At 52.6% G+C, this 18,947-nt stretch overlaps 2 protein-coding genes across 5 annotated transcripts in view; both read right to left on the bottom strand.

Moving 5' to 3' along the window:
- Positions 1–1,229: 1,229 nt before the first annotated feature.
- On the bottom strand, positions 1,230–11,945 carry SLC2A8 (solute carrier family 2 member 8). 4 transcript variants are annotated; one of them, XM_058524087.1, is made up of 10 exons: positions 11,837–11,945; positions 11,578–11,740; positions 11,036–11,242; positions 9,567–9,666; positions 7,755–7,954; positions 6,943–7,086; positions 6,735–6,843; positions 5,788–5,961; positions 5,200–5,345; positions 1,230–3,916 (listed from the first exon to the last, which is right to left on the bottom strand). In XM_058524087.1, exons 1-10 carry the CDS (start codon positions 11,887–11,889, stop codon positions 3,782–3,784), a joined length of 1,431 nt encoding a protein of 476 aa, XP_058380070.1. In that variant the 5' UTR covers positions 11,890–11,945; the 3' UTR covers positions 1,230–3,781. The 4 variants fall into 4 exon arrangements, with proteins under 4 accessions (XP_058380070.1, XP_058380071.1, XP_058380072.1 ...); XM_058524088.1 differs by lacking the exon at positions 11,837–11,945 and having other exon boundaries at positions 11,394–11,626; XM_058524090.1 differs by lacking the exon at positions 5,200–5,345 and having other exon boundaries at positions 3,831–3,916.
- Positions 11,946–15,037: 3,092 nt separating this feature from the next.
- GARNL3 (GTPase activating Rap/RanGAP domain like 3) overlaps positions 15,038–18,947 on the bottom strand; it is a 152,626-nt gene continuing 148,716 nt past the window's right edge. The window contains exons 29-30 of the mRNA XM_058524085.1: positions 18,126–18,249; positions 15,038–15,619 (exon numbers count right to left, since the gene is read on the bottom strand). Coding sequence (XP_058380068.1) covers positions 15,442–15,619; positions 18,126–18,249 — 302 coding nt within the window. The 3' untranslated portion in view covers positions 15,038–15,441. The remainder of the gene's footprint in view (positions 15,620–18,125; positions 18,250–18,947) is intronic.

Genomic DNA, 18,947 nt, shown 5'->3' with positions numbered 1-18,947 from the left:
GGCTGCTCTCATGTATACACGCACCAGTATATAACCTTCTGGGTGTAGTCTTTGACCAGCCTTTGACCAGCAATTACACCCTTAAGGTTTTATCCTAAGAAATTTCCGTTTGCCTACGCACAGGTCTATCTCCAGTTCTTCTCTCTGTCGTCCCACCCCTGTCATCTCCTTCATCTCCCTTATCACCATCACCTCTGGATCAGTTTTCTAGGGCTGGTGTAACAAATGTCACAGACTGAGTGGCCTAAACAACAGAAATTGTTTTCCTCGCAGTTCTGAAGGCTAAAAGTCCAAGAACAAGATGTTGGCTGCAGTGGTTTCCTCTGAGGCCTCTCTCCTTGGCTTGTAAATGGCCATCTTCCCCCTGTGTCTTCACATGGTCTTCCCTCTGTGTGTGTCTGTGTCCTAATCTCTTTTTATAAGGATACCTGTCATGTTGGATTAGGCCCTCCCTCATGACCTCGTTTTATCTTAATTACCACTTTAAAGGCCGTATCTCCAAATACAGTCACATGCTAAGATACTGGGGGTCAGGACTTCGACATGTGAATTTTAGCGGGACACAATTCAGCCCAGTATCACCTCTGTCTTCATCTCCACTTCTGTCATCAGCATCACCTCCATCTCTATCACTATCATCTTTCTCATCTCCATCATCTCTCATCTCATTCTCTCATCTGTCAAACTCTCTCTCCCCTCTCCTCTATTTCATCTCTGTCATCTCCTCTCTCCTCTCGCTCGGTTGTCTCTCTCGTCTTTCTCTAAATCTATAACTATATAATAGCAGAATTATTAATAAGCAGAAAACTGGAAACAACCTGAGGTTGATTTAAGTTCTGATATATTTATACAATGAATCTTAAATTCAACAAATATTTGAACACCTACTCTTTGCCACACACCATGGCTCCAGTGGCAAACAAATACTACATCGTCATTAAAAGAATGAAGAAAGCTTCCACTCCAAGCTGGTAGACTCAACTTACACATTTACCTCCTCTTCTCTTCACAGAGATGTATAAAAGGGAACAAATCCATAACAGAACTGAAGACAGGTAGGGAAGGGGAAGCATACACCAGCTACTGCAGTTAAACCCCCTAGTTCTTCATTCCTAAATATGGACAACCAAAGCTCCCCAGATATTTGAGATAAATCAGCAGCATAACACAGAAGTACAAAAATAAACAACATAACTGATTCCAGAGGAAATCAGAGAATAGAAGACAACTTTCAAAAAGTTAAAATGTATAGTTTTATTCATAATAGTGAATACTAAGTGTTGTTGAGGATGTGGAGCAACGGGAACTCTCATACACTGCTGGTGGGGGTGCAAAATTGTACAACCACTTTGGAAAACAGTTTGGCAACTTCTTAAAATACTTAAACATAAATTTACCATATGACCCAGCCATTCCACTCTACACAAAGACTTGTATGCAAATGTTTATAGCAGCCTTATTCATAGCAGCCAAAAATTCGAACTAGCCAATGTCCAATGGAGTACTACTCAAGAGTAAAAAGAAACGAACTACTGATGCATGCAACAACATGGATTAATCTAAAAAGCACCGTGCTAAGAAGCCAGACACAAAGATCTACAAACTATGATTCCATTTTTATGAAACTCTAGAAGAGGCAAAACTACAGGGACAGAACACACCTGTGGTTGCCAGGGCCATAGCTGGAGGGAGGAGACTGACTGCAAAGGGACATGAGGGAACATTTCAGTTGGGGTGATGAAAATGTCATATATCTTGATTGTGGTGGTGGGCACCCAGCTGTGTACATTTGACCTAAGTCATCAAATTTTATGCCTACAATTGTTGAATTTTATGGTATGTAAATAATGCCTTCATAAAGCTCATGTTTTAAAGTGAAAATCTGTATCCTCAGAGAAACCCAAAAAGGCATTCCATCGAAAGGAAAAGTATAGGTTGCTATTAAAAAGAACAGTGAATAAGATAGAATTTTAAATGATTGTCAAAACACTAATCAAAAGAAAGCTGGAGTGGTTATATTAGTATCAGACAAAGTAGACCTCAGAACAAGGACTATTACCAGGGATAAAGAAGGTCATTTCATAATGATAAAGGACAAAACTATCAGGAGAATGTAACAGTCCTAAATATACACACACCTAATAACAGAGCTTCAAGGTGCATAAAGCAAAACCTGACAGAACAGCAAGGAGAGATGGATCCACACTTGTAGGTGGAGATTTCAACACCTCTCTCTCAATAATTGATAGAACAAATGGACAGAAAATCAATAGGGATGTAAAAACCATGAATCACTCCATGAAAAAACTTGACCTCACTGACACTCACCGACACTCCACCCCGCAACAGTAGAATGCGGTTCTCAACCCAATCGATGGACCACTCTGCAGGCACTAAGAATGAGAATGTAGGTATGCAGTATTCGACACGGAAGATGTGCCCGCATGTGGACGTGACCTCAGTTCTGGAAGGCCCCAAGGAATTTGGATTTTGCTCAAGTTGAAAGCTGTCCTATGTGTTACTTAGCACATTTTACCAAAATCAGAGCAGCTACTGCAGGATCTTCCAGAAACCAAACCTGGGGTCTTGCTCTCCCCACCATCCTGCCCTGGACCACACTGTACTTCCACTCCCCCGCTCTCTGGTCTCATTACAAGGCTTTAATAGAAGATGCCCAAGTGGGCATGTGCTCGGGCCGCACAGCCTGGGAAATGAATAAAGCAGGTGATGGAATGGGAAGTATGGTGTCCCACTCCTGTGTAGTGATGTGTGTGTGTTGGGAGAGAGCTCTTTCAAGACAGAGCCCAATTCTTAACAGAGGTTACCTCTGGAAACGTACAGCTGAGAATAATTATTATTTATCCAAATAAATAAGTTAATGGTTATAAAGTGCTTAGGACAGTGCCTAGCAGATCGCTAACTGCTATAAAAATAAATAAGCCTGTTTTTCAATTTTCTACAATAAACGTATTAATTATATAATGAATAATAAAAGTAATTTGTAAAAGACTTCTGGCTCCATTAAAGTCAATAGAAAAAGAGAGATTTTTTTTTCCCCCCTGAAAACTCAACAGGATTTGATGACTAGTGATCCAGGGGACTGATCCCAAGGAAGGAGCCAGAAATGATCTCCAAGTGCCAAAGGTAAGCCTGGCTGACCATGAGAAAGTAAGTCCGTAGAGGTTCTTGGCCAGGCCCAGTCTGTGGGAGGCCCGGTTTATGCAAGGGATAGGAAAATGCCCTTCTCAGACTGTGGCTCACGCAAAGAGGCCATGGCCTGATTTTCTGAGTCAAATTTTTATTTGGCAAACAAAGTCCTTCCTGATAATGCAGCCACATGAGAGGAGAAACCATGGGCCATCAACCAGCCTCCAAAAGCATCTCCTCCAGAAAACAAGGAGCCAAGGGTCTCCTTCCGCTGTCGCTTTCGTGTCATGACAGAGATGGCTCACGGAGGACGGACCACAGGGCAGTGAAGCCCCTCCGAGATGTTCCCTCCTCCTGAGTCGCAGAGAAGCAGCTGGAACTGGATCCAGGGGCTGGCAACCTCACACTCGTGGTTCACTGGGCTGTAGAGAGCTGGGCAGGAAGGAGGGACCCTGGAGGACAAGGCTCCAAGGGGCTATGGTTCTGGATCCCGGCTCCCTGGGAGTCTGGGGGCAGGCAGGGGTTCCAGGCTCCAGTTGAGGCACAGCTCAGAGTCACAGGCGGGCTCCATCCCCTCTGAAGCCCAAAGCCGGCCCAGCTAGGAGGGGCAGCCACTCATGGGAAGGGGCTGCCATCACCCCTCAAAATGGGCTGTGATTTGTTCTAAAGTCTTTCCTTTGGTTTCAGGGACACAGAACAAAGTGAAAAGGACACTGAGGATGCAGAAGGCAGAGGCAAGCCAGAAGGCACCGTAGGGCCTGAGCACCTCCTGCAGAGAGAGGGGAAAGGCCATATGTGGACGCGGCAGAGGGTCAGAAGCCCTCACACGATCACGAGCCGAGGCCCCAGCCCCCCAGGCTCAGGGGAGTAGAGGAGGGTCTGGCTCAGTCATCTAGAAGCCTGGGCCAAGCACTGTCCAGGTGTGGTTGTGGTGTGGCTGGGGAAACAGGCTCACTGTGATGAAGTGACTGCCCCCAGCTCAGAGACCCGCTATCAAGCGACAGCTGGGCTCCTGCCCCCGGGGTCTGAATCCAGGGCCCACAAACCCACCCTCTGCACTCAGCTTTGGACCTGCCCTCTGAGGTTCCTGCCGCCAGAAGAGTCTCTCTTCTTGGTGCCAGAGGGAAATGGTGAGCTAGCAGCAGGTTAAGATGGGGCAGTGTGACACATGGGGACACTCAGGGCCCACTGGCATGGAGGGAAGAGTGAGCAGTTCCCCTTGGTCAGAGCCTGTCCACTCTCCCAGCCCAGCCCCAATGACCTCCAGGTGCCAGAGCCAAAGCTCCCTCCCTTCTCAGCTCCTCTTGCTCTGGGACCTGGTGACTCCTCCCCTCATTTCCTCCTTGAAGCCCTTCTTTTGGCCTCTCGGACACTGTACACCCCCGGGTCACTGTTGGGTCCTTTGCCTCCTCTGCCCTCCTTCACTATTGGTCCCCTCCAAACCCCCAGCAAGTAGTTTCCACCCCCAGGCCTCTGCCCTTGTCTTCCCGATGTGCTTCCTAAGGGGGCAGCCCTGCCTGAGTGGGCCCAGGCCCTGCACAGACTCCGGGCCAGCTCTGGGCATCCACGTCTCTCGTGACCTGCCGCCCCTCGCCCCAGCCCAGCCTCCTGGTGGTTTGTTCTCCCACCACTGTCCACTGCTGTCCCAGCCCTTGCATAAAGGGGACCCTGTCCATCTCAGTCATTGCCATCTCTAGCACCTTGAACAGGCCTGGACACGGCATGTTCCAGGAGACCTGGGGGGAGTGAATGCCTGGACGAATGCCTTGACAGCCCCCCTTCCCAGTCCATGTCCAATGGGGGAGGCCAGCCCTGCTGCCCAACCACCAAGACAGCCTGAAGGCCCCGAGCGGCCACAGCCTGGGATCCTGGCCTGCCGCGGCCTGTCTCGTCTCCCCCTTACCCCTGACCAAGACGGCTGGTGTCCCCGGATGGTGGGGCCTCAGCCTGCATGCAAGGCCACTGACCCTTCACCTTTTGCAAGGACAATAATTCTAAAAAGTGCTTCTCTGTTGACTGTGTGAAGGGGAGGCCATCACGGCCTGCACTCACCATGAGGCTGCTGAACTCTTTTGTCACCAGAAAGGCCATAAGCCAGTTGGTAAGGACACAGACACCGGTGGCCACGCCCTTGACGTGCAGAGGGAAGATCTCAGACATGAGGAGCCAGGGGATGGGCCCCCAGCCCACAGCAAAGCCTGTGGGAGCAAGACAGACACCAGAGCCCACAGGGGCTGGACCCCTTGGCTAGCTGCAGACCCCCTGGGCTGAAGCCTCGCAGGGCTGCCCGGCCGTGGGCTGAAGGGGCCTGGACTCCAGTCTGGGCCCACCAGCTCTGTGCCTTCCTGCTGTGAGGTCTTGGGCCAGTCCCTTCACTTCATACGTGTCAGGGTTTTCTTTATAGAATGGGATGATGATGGGGCCTGTTCACAGGGGTGTTGTGGGGATGAAGTGAAAGGAGCAGAGAAGGGCTTAGCTTGGTGCCTAGCACGTGGTCAGAGCTATAAACGCAAAGCTGGGGACCTACGTGTTGGACAGATGAGGCCAGGTAGGCCTGGACTTGCTGGGAGCTGCAGGAACCTGGTGGTGACAGGGTGTCCCCACTGGCCCCCACCACCCTCTCTCAGAGCCCCCTCTCACCAGCGATGAAGAGGCACACGCTGCCCACTGCTAGCCAGGCCAGCCCCACACTGGCCTCCACAGGCTCCATGGAGATGGGTGCCAGGAGGTCCATGTGCGAGGAGTTGCTGGGGGCACCCTGGGTCAGCTTGAAGTAGGCACCAAAGGCACTGGTGCTGAACACCATGACCACACCTGCAAGCGGAGGGCGGTAGGGGGCAGGACGTTAGGGGAAGCGGCCGCAGCCCAGGCGTGTGGCACATGGGGCTGGAATCCCAGTGCAGTGTGGCCATAGCCATGTAGCCTGGATGCCTCTGAGAGGGGCAGTGAGCAGTATCTGGGAGACCTAACTGGGCAGCACCCACCCCGGCTCTACCAGCCCCGGCTTGGACCTCAAATCACAGCAAACTCCAAGAAGCTCCGGAAGGAGACCCTCCCTGGCCGGAGGAAGCAGGAGCTGCAGTGACAGCGGCAGCAGCACTATTTATTTTAAGCTCCACGTCCCCGACAGTACCAAGTGCTCCGTGGGCCTCAGCACACGTGGAGGGCCTTGGCACACGTGGATCGTCTCCTGATCCTCACAATGGCCCACCATTACGCCCATTTCACAGAGGGGAAACCGACGCTCAGAGAGGTAAGTCAATTGCCCAAAAAGACCACAAGCTTCCGAGTCACTTCACCTCCTGGACCCTCAGTTTCCTCATCGTAAACTGGGCCCCTGATGGCGCCTTCTTTTACGTTCATTGCAAAGGTTAAAGCATGATGCGGTGATGCCATTAGCACAGGCCTGGCCTAGAGCGAACGCTCAGTGAGAGCTCCCGTTAAATCTCCGCCTTGTTCTCAGGGATGCTCGGCTGTCCTCCTCCCGCAACGTGGTGGCCGCAGCAAAGACCCTCTAGCCTGCAGTGGGGAGCCTGGCCCACGCCACCCCCCACACATAGGGCTGAGCCCGCAGCCTCGGGCCTTACCTGACAAGGCCAGGAGCAGCCTCCGCCCAGCTCTGTCCATGATGAGGGCTGCCACGGCCGTGAACAGCACCTGGATGACACCCACGACGACTGAGGCCAGGCTGCTGTCCTGGGGAGATGGGCTGAGGGGGTTAGGGCAAAGACCCCAGGACTAGGCCCCAGCCACATGGCATCCAGATGAGGCAGGTCAGGGCAGAAGCCTCTTTACCTTGAACTTGGCCTCCTCAAAGATGGTCTCCGCATAGAACATGACAGCGTTGATGCCTGACAGCTGCTGGAAGGCCATCAGCAAAACACCAATGATGAAGGGCTTGTAGATGCCAGGACGCCTCAGCTGGGCCAGGTGGAAGCCCTGCTCAGACAGAGACCGGGCATCAGTGTTTCTCTCTACCCTCCTCCGAGGGGCACCCTGCCTCTGAGCCCACTGTCCTAAGGCCTGGTGGAGAGAGTGAGCCTCAGCTCACTTCTTGTCCTGGGCCTCAGGTCCAGACAGGTCCTCGCCTCACTTTAGCCTCCCCAGCTGTAGGGTGGCACGATCCTCACCTCCTCATGGCCCTTCCTGATTTGTTGGGGGAGCCACAAAGATTACAGGGCAAAGAGCCAGGGGTTCCAGAATCCCACCAGCCTCGGGCCTGGGCCTGGGCTGAATGCCTTTCCCAGCCCACTGAATCCTTACCACCACCACGCACACGCTATGACTCCCGCTTTACAGATGAAGAAACTAAGGCTTACAGGTGGGAAGGTCACAGAGCAGGTAAGCGACAGAGACTCAATCTTTTCCTCTGCCCCACAACTCCCCATTTAAAATCCAAGTCCTTGAGTCTGCACGTGCATTTCCCTCTGACCCAGGCCTGGCCTTGCTCTTCCTGGGATGGGACGATCGAGGCTGGGCCCCAGCCAAGTAGTGGGGCTTGAGCAGGCCTTTGCTCGCTCGTACACAGGACAACACTGCCCGCGTGCGCGCGTACCTCCCCTGGCTGCACTGTCGCCTCCCCCCAGCTCTGGCTTCCAGCCCCTCACCTGGTGCTCAGCCCCGACAGGAGGCTCTTCCCAGCCCTGCTCAGAGCCCCACAGGAACTGCAGGGCGGCCGTGGCTTCCTGGCGCTTGTGCTGAGTCAGCAGGAAGCGTGGGGTCTCGGGCATGCAGCACATGAGCAGCAGCATGAAGGAGGGGGGCACGCAGCCCAGCACGGCCAGCCAGCGCCACTCCAGGACCCAGCCTGGTGGGGGGTGTCAGACGTCAGAGCCAGGGTGAGCCAGCCTGGCCCTTCTTGGAGAATGCCTGCCCCCTCAGCAACCCCAGGGACTCAGTTTAAAGGGTGGGACCTCACTAGCTCTGCATGGCTACCCTCGTGTTTGTTCTGATATTGTCATTATTGTTGATAAACGTTGTAGAAATGAGGGTGGGTATACCATTATGCTACATTTGCTCCGTGAATATTTACGTAATCATTAAACAAAGAATGAGGCGCTCGATATGTATGGACGTGGTGTGACATGGCCCTACTTGTCTAAAAGGAAGTGGGGGGAGAATAAATATGCGTAGACCTCACACACGCACAGACTCTCTCCACAGGGCCACCAGCAGGCAAGGCTGGCTCCTTCGGAGAGGAAGGGGCACAGAGTTGGGGAGACTTTTCAGTGAACGCCAGTGGATCAAAAGTCACAGAAATTGATCAGTGAAAGTGCAGATTGTGCGCTGGCCCCATGGCTTAGCGGTTAAGAGCGCGCTCTCCGCTGCTGGCGGCCCGGGTTCGGATCCCGGGCGCGCACCAATGCACTGCTTCTCCGGCCATGCTGAGGCCGCGTCCCACATACAGCAACTAGAAGGATGTGCAACTATGACATACAACTATCTCCTGGGGCTTTGGGGGGGGTGGGAAACGAGGAGGATTGGCAATAGATGTTAGCTCAGAGCTGGTCTTCCTCAGCAAAAAGAGGAGGATTAGCACGGATATTAGCTCAGGGCTGATCTTCCTCACAAAAAAAAAATAAATAAAAGAAAGTGCAGATTGTGATGAACTGGAGGTAATTCTATGGGCATATCAACACCCACACGTGTGTCCCGAATGTCAATGTCTGTACACGGCAGGGGCTTTGGCACTGCTGGGCCCCAGGGCAGCCAGATGCTGGCAGCACTCTGAATTGGAGTTAAGATGGTAAGTGGGCACTTTTCATGTGTCACTTAATTTAGTCCCTCAGCAGCCTTAGACTAGCTGGGGTTGTCTCCACTTAAAGATGGGAAAGTGAGGCTCCCAGGGCAGCGTGACTAGGCCAAGGCCACATAGCTAGTAAGTTCCAGAGGCCGTCCTCTAACCTGGGACTGTCAGATTTGAAGCCTGCCTTCTTTCTACCCCAGTTCTGGTGAAAACATGTCTGCCTCTGGAAGCTTCCTCATGCTGGCCCCAGCCCTGATCCTCGGGTCCCCTGGACCCCACCTCTTTCATGCTGCAAATCCAGCACTGATATTTCTGAGGGAGATAGGCTTGGGTCCTCTAAGCTCCTGGGCTGAAGATTTTCGGGGTGCCCCATCCCCCCAAGGAATCCTCAGTTTGTCATTACATTACCTAACCAGTCAGCCTGCCCCACACCCCTGGAATGGGCTTCCACCCTAGAAAGATGAGAAATCACCTTCTCCAGCTTTCTTTGGAACTTAGTCACAAGATCCACATATCCCAAGGTCTCAGGAAGGCAGTCTGGGAACCTGGCACCTTGGGCACTGGCTGTGTGACCTCGGGCAAGTCTCTTGACCTCTCTGAACTTCAGTTTCTATATCTGTAAAACGGCCACGCAGCCACTAACAGGGATCAAGAGAGAAGGTGAAAACTGTACCTGCAAGGTAGGCCAGGAGGATGCCTGTGACGACCATCAGCTGCACACAGGAGCCCAGCAGCCCCCGCACTGCAGGGTAGGCAATTTCGGAGATATAGACCTGTCAGCAATTAAGATGAGACTTTACTTGGGGTCGCAGCGTTCTTAAAACTGAAAAGCTTCAGCCAATCAGAGCCGAGCGGAGCCTCAACTGGAGCTGCTGCAGGCCTAGAGGGCCCCTAATTGCAGGTCCCAAGTCAGCAGAGCCCTCCCCACGCTCCCCGCCCCCCACCAAGTGATGTGCAGCAGGTGTTTAAAGGGATTAAGGGTATACACGTGGCTGCTGTGTGCATGTGTGTGTGGGGGGAGGGCACAGAGCTTTTCCAACTTTCATTTAATTGTATGAATACCGTTGATAAAATGCAGATTCTGAAGCAGCAGTCTGGGGTGGGGCCTGAGACTCTGCCTTTCTAACTAGCTCCAGGTGACACCCAGGCTGCTGGCCCAAGGACCACAATTGGAGAGGTGCCCTTGGAGTGAAAGCAGGAACTCTTCACCTCAGTCGCTACCAGTGATGTCACTGGTCCCTCTGGGCTCAGGGGCCAGAAAGGCTTCCTGCACTTCTAGGGTATTCCATACCTTATGCTCATGATTAAGACAGATGTGTTTCTGCCCAGTAAAAAAACCAAAAACATAAAACCCAATCCAGCTGCTGCCTGCTGCCCAGCAAATGCCGTGAAATGAGTGGCAGGTGCAAGGGGATGACCAGGGAGGACCTTGAGCTGCTGCTCTCCATCTTGACCAGGTTGGGGGTAGGTGGTTGATCATCAAAGCCAACGCCCAGCAGCAGTCCACTGGTCACTCAGCAATGCCAGCTGCCAGGTCCAAGAGCTTCCACAAACCGTGCCAGGGCCGTATGTGCAGAGTCTCACTGAATGCTCACAACCATCACATGAGGTAATGCCCCGGTTCCCATTTTACAGGGGAGGAAACTGAGGCCCAGACAGGTGCTCTGCCCTGTCAGTGGTAGAGCCAGGATTTCACCCAGGTGTGTAGAGCTCCAAAGTCAGCCTGGGCAGTGCTGGGTCAGGAGACAGTGAGCCGGAAGCAGCTGGAGGACTGGTTGGGGAGCAGCAGGTCCCAGTAGACTTTGCCCCTGAGGACAAACCAGAACCGGATTTTCCTGCTAAACTGTAGTCAGTGGTCTGAATGACAGGGGCCATCTAAGCCATACTGTGAGGCTGCCGTTGACCATCCCCGATGCTGTCTTATTTGTAGAGTGAAAGAGAGGCCTGGTTAAGTGGCACAATCCTGGGTTTGAGTAATAGCTGCACCACTGACTAGTTGTGCGTGGACAAAGAACTTCACGTTTCTGATAAAGCAGATAAGAGGCAGGGGCCAGGCCCCCAAGAAGCCGCAGCCAGGGAGAACCACGCCCCAGGTCTGCTCCTTCTCCTGGGTCCCAGGGCGCGAGGCTGGGGGACACTCACCGGAGCCACCAACGAGGCAATGCCGCAGGCCACGCCGGTGAGGAGGCGGCCCCCGAGCAGCATCCACACGTCCTGGGCCGCGGTGATGATGGCAAAGCCGACCACGAAGGGCACGGTGCAGAGCAGGAGGCTCAGCTTGCGCCCGGCGCGGTCCACGAGCCAGCCGCCCAGCACGCCCCCCGCCGCGGCGCCCAGGGTCACGATGGCCTGGGGGGCAGGGGCGACCGCCGAGTGAGGACGGGCCGCGACCCTACCTCGCCCTCCGCCCCACCCCCAGCGGCCTCGGAGGGAAGGGGAGGGGGGTCCCTGGCTGGAGGGCGGGGAGAAGGCGACCGCTGGCAGGGGAGCCGGGACGTACTGGTCGGAGGGTCTCAGTGCCCGCCCGAAGCAGGTAAGGGGAGGGTCCCGGCGCCCGTCCGAGGAGGTGGACGTGGAGGGGCCCAGTGACCACCGTGGGGGCGGGCGCAGAGGGTCCCGGCGCCCGTCTTGGGGCTGGGGGAGGAGGGTCCCAGGCGGGGTGGAGGGTGAGCCCGAGGCCTCACCCCGAACCAGGAGGCGGCGGCGGCGTCGAGGCGCGGCGCCGGGGGCGCGGCGCGCTGCAGGCTCGGGATGGCCGGGGAGCTGTAGCCGAGCGCGAAGCCGAAGCTGAGCGGGCCCAGGGCGGCGGCGAAGGCGGCGAGGAAGACGCGGCGGCCGCGGGGAGCGCTGCGGGGACGGGCGGTCGGTGAGCGGCGCCGGCCTGGGCGCAGCGGAGGGGCGAGGCCACGCCCCCGGGCCCGGGTCCCACCTCCGCCCGCTCACCTGCCGCCGGGCCGCCCCAGGAGCGGCTGGGTCTCCTGATCCTCAGGCGTCATGTCCGGGGCCAACGCTTGCTCCGTCCGCCCTGACAGCCGAACTGCCACAGGCCACGCGAGTGCGGCCGGCACCGGCCTCTCACCGCAGAGCCGGCCAATGGCCGGCGAGGGGGCGGGACCGGGACGGCCACGGGACTGGGAGCAGCCAATAGAAACGCAAGGCGGAGTCAGCGACTGCACTAGGAGCCGCCCTTCAAATCAAAGCCGGCCAATGGAAGCAAAGAGCCGGTTGGCGAAGCACGCAGGAACCGCCCCTAGGAAGGAGCTATCCAATGTATAGGCGGGGCGGAGTTTGTACCTGGAGGTGCCTCTCGGCCTGGGGCACAACCATCCAATAGGAGTGTGGTGCGAGCCCGGAGGCGGGATCAGAAAGCTGCCTCAAGCTGAGCCGGCCAATGAGGGTGGAAGGCTAGTGCCTGGAGCTGCCTCGCAATCGAGCTTCAGCCAACGGGGTTAGGAGCCGGACGAAGGCGGAGCACGTGGGCCAAGCCCAGGACTTCCCGCCCCTACTCCCGGCTGCTGTCCTCCCTGATCCGGTCTGAGGTTCCTGCTCTGTTAACCGCTGCCCTGGGGCCTGGGTTGGAGGAGCCTGCACCATCTGCCTGGCCCAGCTCTGCCCACTGAGAGCCTCAGGGCGGAACGCCTCCAAACGACTGTCCTGGGCTGCTTTCTTCTCCGAGCCTGGCCCCGTGCTCCTGCTGCGCTGCAGGGGGACTGAGGCGTGGTTTTGCGCGCCGCCTCCCACCTCCGTGCGGGTCACGACTCAGGGCCCCCAGATTGCTGACTGCTGCGGAGCCAACGACGACTAGGACCTCCAGACGCGGAGGACCTGCGTGTGAGTATGGGGGCGGGGGGCGCGGGGCGCGGGGAGGTCCCCATGCCGCACGTGTGTGACCGATCTGGGCTTAAATGGTGAGCTCCACGCTCCCTGTTAAGTTCCACTCGACAGGTAATCCTGACTCTTGAATCTTCATCTTAATACCTCTCAACTTTGAGACCTTGCGCATGTTAATAGCCAACCTCTCTACGTGTGCACCCAAGACACTGCTGGAGGTGAGGATGATGAGGTTAGGGCTCTTTAGAATCTGGCCATTTGTACCCAACACTGTCTGGGCGCAGGCAGCTGTGGTCGAGGGCTGTGTAATTCTGGAAAGAACCAGGGATCTGAGAGTAAGAGGCTTGGCTTCTAAGCCCTTGCTGGGCCCGTTTCCTCACATCTACGTGAGGAAGACAATATCTATCTTCAGCAGAGTTTTGAGTAGGGGCAATGTATATAAAAGCCCAGATACATGGGAAGCACTCAAACGCTAGCCAGTGTGATTAAGATAGTTGTTTGGTCTAGTGCAGTCACCTGATTGTACTATCTTTAAAGACTTAGGGGACCCCCCCCTCCTTGTGCTTCCACTGGCATCTTGTGCTCCAGTTATAAATTCTTATCAGAGCAGTTATCACTGCTTTGTGACCACCTGTTTGCTTCTCTCCGTCCCCCAATGGACGTGACCTCCTCCTCCAGACAGTGGGCACTTGGTGTTTGCAGAGTGGATGAATGCCTCAGACTCGGTGGGCAGACTGCTGCATGCAGAGAGGCTTATGTAGACAGGATGCTCCAGTGAGCCCAGCAAGGGCCAGCCAGCCCTCTGAGCCATGGATTCCTGCAAACCTGCTCCTGCCCTCTGGCCGGTGGTCTCCCTTCCCATGAGTGTTCATATCTTGGCCTTCATAAGCAGATACCGCTGCCAGAGCAGCCTCCTGCCCCCTTTTACAAGCTGAGCACATCAGTCTGTTTAGTAGGGTCCATCTCTCGCCCTTTCTACATTTTCTCCTCAGATCTGTGACTCTTGTCGAATCATGGGGTGGCTCTGATGCTGCCAGTCTCTTGGGAAGAATGGTCTAAATAGCCCTTGGTTTTTCTATTCCAGGCTGAGAAGCAAGAAACTTCAGAAAAAAAAGAGGACAGGAAAAACACACATACAAGCTCATAAAGCTGACAAATTAGTTTAACATGAAAAACACCAGCCAGACCCAACTGACACAAGACCTGGCTCTGTAGGGTGCACAGGGGAGAGAGCACAGCTCTGGGGTCAGAGAACTCACAGGTTTAAATCACTGTCCCTTTCTTAACCTCGGTTTCCTTATTTGAAAAGCAAGAATAATAAAACCTAATTCACAAAACTTTTGGTGATGTCGAGATCCAGTATGTAGTCGACCATATGTTCTGCCCTAGATATGAGAAGGGCATACAAAACGCAAAAGAAGAATGGGAGTGCGGAATGCTGTAAAGATATGAGAAGACATGTTTGGTGATTAACACCCCACCTGGGCAGCCCTAAAAAGCACTGTCTTGATTACTCTCGCCTTCTGCTGAAGGGAACCAGGCAGCCCTCAGCTTGGATTCATCACGTTGAATCACTTGTGCAATAGGCAGAGAGGGGAGCTAGAAGGTAGGATCCCAGCTCCTGTCAAGTCTGTAGGTCAAAGTCATGTCAATCACAGCTCTCTGCACTCATGGAGAAGACCTGCAGAAAACCTCAGAGCCACTTTAACAGGGGAAATGATTTCAAGTTTCTTTTGATGGGTAATATAGGCAAGAAGAGAGATAATAAGGTGGAATCCATCAGACTAAAGCCAAGGGTAAATTACCTTCTTCACACAGATTAAAATTTTTAGTGTCAGTGAAACTAGACTTTCCCCCTTTGCTCTCCCCTGGCTAGAGGCTGACGTTTTGCTGTTTCATTTGCACTTGGCCAAACCCACATTTTCTCACTTTGAGGAGGGAGCCATGGAAGGCAGATAAGTGACAAGAGGAAGGATAATCATTTGGTTCAGGCGAAAGTGCAAAGCAGACCCGAACAAGAGGAGGGAATTTGAGAGTGATGATTTCAATGACAAGGAGTAACTGTTCCCTGGTTATATGATTTCAGAGTAACCAGAAAACCAAACAAAATAATCTTAAGACTTAACAAGCTCCTATACCTTATTATTTTTTGTGAGACACAAGGAGGAAGAAGCAGGAGTGTCTAAGATCCAACCATTCAGCTTTTCTCAAAAGTCTCTAGGCAGGAACGCAGCTGGTTCCGAGCACAGTGAACTGAAACAGTAACCGGGGCCAAAGGTGCAGAAAGAAAACTTATTTATAATAAAATTTAAAAGCAATGGCTTTTCTTTATAAAAGAAACACATTATGTGACATAAATCAAAACTGTAATGAAAAAATAATTTTTCCATCTAAGTATATAAAATATAAGAGAAGGTTGCAGTAAATAAGAATGAACATTTTTGATTTATTCAAAGTTTCAATCTAAAACCTCAATGAAATCTACCACCTTTATTACAAGGGGACTGATGGTTCCTGAACAGAAAGAAACAAAGGTCAAGAAAGATGGCACCGGACATTAGAGAGTGACCCAAACTGGCCGAGTATGCAGAAGGTTTGGTCCAATAGATCACGACAGGCTAAAAGCCACATTTTGTTGAGAAATGATGTCAGAACTGGTTTAAGAGTGTAAACCTCCATAAGAAAATTAAAGATGGCGAACTCGATTCGGACTCTGTTTACTTCAAGTCAATGATGTCTTCATCCGAGGAAGCTGTGAGCTGAAAGGGGCTGCTGCCCCAGACCGGGCTGCCTTCTCTGTCTGCCACAGGGTCCTGGTCAGAGCCTGTTGAGTGGTAACGCCCCTCGGGATTGGCTTCGGAAGTAGAAGGACTTTCCAAGGAGCCCGAAGTAATCCTAGAAGAGAAGAGTCACCGTAAAAGGATCACCACTGAACTGGGCCTATTCTGTCTGGCATTTTCCTGCGCATCTGAGCTCATAAGCCTGTCTTCCCCCATCCCCCATCCATCATGGGGGAGGGAGGGGAAGTGCAGGAGTCACCCCCCACCCCCACAGAGCTTGGGTTCTCCAGTCAGACAGCCCTACCTCATGGGTTGTTGTGTTAAAAAACAAACGGAGACCAATCTAGAAAATTTCCTGAGCAGACAAAACTAGTTTAGTCATACAAAGTTTAGTTTAGCTTATTTTGCAAGACTAACTTGACCTGGGTCATTTCTTGCTTACTCCTCAGGAAATCATAAGCAAAATCTGAACTGTTTCCCAAGGTTGATATGAGGTAACCACTGACCAAGTCCCTACGATTTAAGAAAATTCTAGTATTATAACCAGTCACTGTGAAGAACAGGCAGTCACGGCCTCCTACTATATAAGCTGCCTTATAACCACATGCCCTGAGCCTCATTCCACGTTTTGGTGTGAGTGCTTCCAGTTTGCAAGCAGTCTTTTTGCTGTGTGCACAGTAAACTTTTATGAATGACTACTTTGGTGATTCATTGATTTTACTGTCACTTGTGAACTTGTGACAGTTGTGAGTTTTAATGCCAATGACACACAGGAGGTGTTTGTGAGGCATTATTTATCTTTTTTTTTTTAAATAATTTTATTTATTTATTTTCCCCCAAAGCCCCAGTAGATAGTTGTATGTCATAGTTGCACATCCTTCTAGTTGCTGTATGTGGGACGCGGCCTCAGCATGGCCGGAGAAGTGGTGCCTCAGTGAGCGCCCGGGATCCGAACCCGGGCCGCCAGCAGCGGAGCGTGCGCACTTAACGGCTAAGCCACGGGCCGGCCCTATTTATCTTTCTAAAGTGCAAATCCAGATAATGTCACTCTCTGCCTAAAGGACCCCACCCTGGCTCCCCACGCCTGAGGACAAGGCTGAAACTCCTATCCACAGGCCCTGGCCCTGCTGACCCCTCCAGCCTCCTCCCGGCCCACCCTCGCCCCCTCTATTTTTTCTTGCCCTCGGGACGCTCTCTCTTTTTTTCAAAAAATATTTTTCTCAATAATATCTTTTAAATTTTTTTAGGAAGACTGGCCCCGCACTAACATCCGTTGCCAATCTTCCTGTTTTTCTTTTTTCTCCCCAAAGCCCCGGTACACAGTTGTATATCCTAGTTGTAGGTCCTTCTAGTTCTTCCATGTGGGACGCCGCCTCAGCATGGCTTGATGAGTGGTGAGTAGGTCCACGCCCAGGATCCGAACCGGTGAACCCCAGGTGGCCAAAGCAGAACACACAAACATAACCACTGTGTCAACGGGCCAGCCCTCTCTCTTTCTCTCTCTCTCTCTCTCTCCAGCCTTTGCCCCTGTTGGCCCCGCTGTCAGAGGGGCTGTTTCTCATTCATTCAAACCTCGTCCCAATGCCACTTCCTCAAAGAAGCCTTCCTTGATGCCACCCCTCCTCAAAGTAGACCTATCCACCCCACCCCCATCATTTATCTTCTTTTCAGTTTCCTTACAGCACTTGTTATTATTGGAAATGATTTAATATGCTTATTTGTTTATAGGTTTACTGTCTGTTTCTCCACACTAGAATGTAAAGTCCACGAGGGTAGAGGCCTTGTCACGTAGGAGGGGCTCAATAAGAGTCTGTGGGATTAAAGCATGAGTGCGTGCTGCCCCTCTCTTGCTAGGCCAATACTCACTTGATTTATGAGGCATGGCTTGGGGTTCCCTGATGTTTGAGACCCTCCCTGCCCCAGGCGTGGGGTGCGTGGAACCCCTCATTCTTCTGCATCACCTGCCACTCTGGAATGCTCTAATTCCTAGGATGTCCTTGTTGGCCTTCCCCACTGGCCTGTGAACCCCCTAAAGGTCATCTCCATATCCCCAACACCCAGCTCAGTGCCAGGTGCTCCAAGAATGTGTGCTGAGTGAATTAATGGAGCCTGGACATGTGTCCCCTTGCTCTCCACACAGGAGCATGCATGATGGTGCTTGAGGGACAGAATCTTAGGGGCTCCACTCACAAATCAATGGGCTTCAACAAATATTCATTGACATATGATACTGAACTGCCATCCAGAAAGGCTGTACCTGTTTCTATTCCCACCACAAGTATTGGAGAGTACCTATTTCCTGTCATTCTCATTGAGCATTTTTGTTTTAAAAAAAATCTCTGTCAATCTGGTGAGCAAAAAAAAAAAAAAGTCCCTTAATGTATTTTGATGAGCACTTGTTGGATTGCTAGTGAGGTCGCCCATTTGTCGGGGCCCTCCCTGGCGGGCTGTGCTCTCTGGAGATCCTCAGAGAGGAGCTGGACGCTGACCCTCAGCTGTGGCTGGTCAAGGGGCCAGCCCATGGTGTCATCAGTCAGCAGAAAGGGCCTCATGGGCAGTGCTGTGACTTGAAGGGCCACCACCCTGCACAGGGGCCGCTGGGGGCTGCTCCCCCTCTTTACCTGTCGCTGCTCGTTGATCTCACTGTCCCTGGCTTGGGGCCTCCCTGGCTTTCTAACCGCTTCCGTGCTTTCGATTTGGCCTTTGGTGCTCCTTCTGACCTGGGTCCACCTTCATCGGAGAGGCCTGGATCGCAGGAGAGAATCAGAGGTCAGAGGGTCGTTACCACAGGGCTGCCCTGGAGACAGAACATGCCTTTTTCTTGGTTGGGTATTGGTGCATTATTGGGCTAGAGTCAGGAAGAAAGATGATAAAATATATATCTTTAAATAATTGGCTTTCTTGTTGGTGGAAGGGTTTTTTTTTTTATTATAGAGAATATATGTATTGAAACAAAAAGACTCAGAAGAGTCTTTCTACCACTGGAAACTATAATTTTCCAACTCAGAGGTTCAATTTCTGAAAAGCACAGAGGTTTGTAACAGTGGTTGGCAGATGAAGCTTTCATAGGGAATACTGGGTTAAAAATAGTAATACACATATTTTAGTTTATTTATTTATTTTTGCTGAGCAAGTTCGCCCTGAGCTAACATCTATTGCCAATCTTCCTCTTTTTTTGCTTGAGGAAGATTAGCCCAGAGCTAACATCTGTGCAAATCTTCCTCTGTTTTGTACACGGGATGCCACTACAGCATGGCTGATGAGTGGTGTAGGTCTGCGCCCAGGATCCGAACCCTCGAACCCAGGCCGCTGAAGCGAAGTGTGCCGAACTTAACCACTACATCCCGGGGCCGGCCCCTGCAATACACATATTGTAAAAGCACAGTGGAAGGGACTACCTTCTAAAGCCAACCGACTTTGCCAAGGTCAGAGCCTGCCTGTCA

The sequence above is a fragment of the Diceros bicornis genome, chromosome 28, assembly GCF_020826845.1.
Source record: "Diceros bicornis minor isolate mBicDic1 chromosome 28, mDicBic1.mat.cur, whole genome shotgun sequence".
Lineage (NCBI taxonomy): Eukaryota > Metazoa > Chordata > Mammalia > Perissodactyla > Rhinocerotidae > Diceros > Diceros bicornis.
The sequence above is the reverse complement of the archived record's forward strand: the minus strand, read 5'-3'. Positions and strand labels throughout refer to the sequence as shown.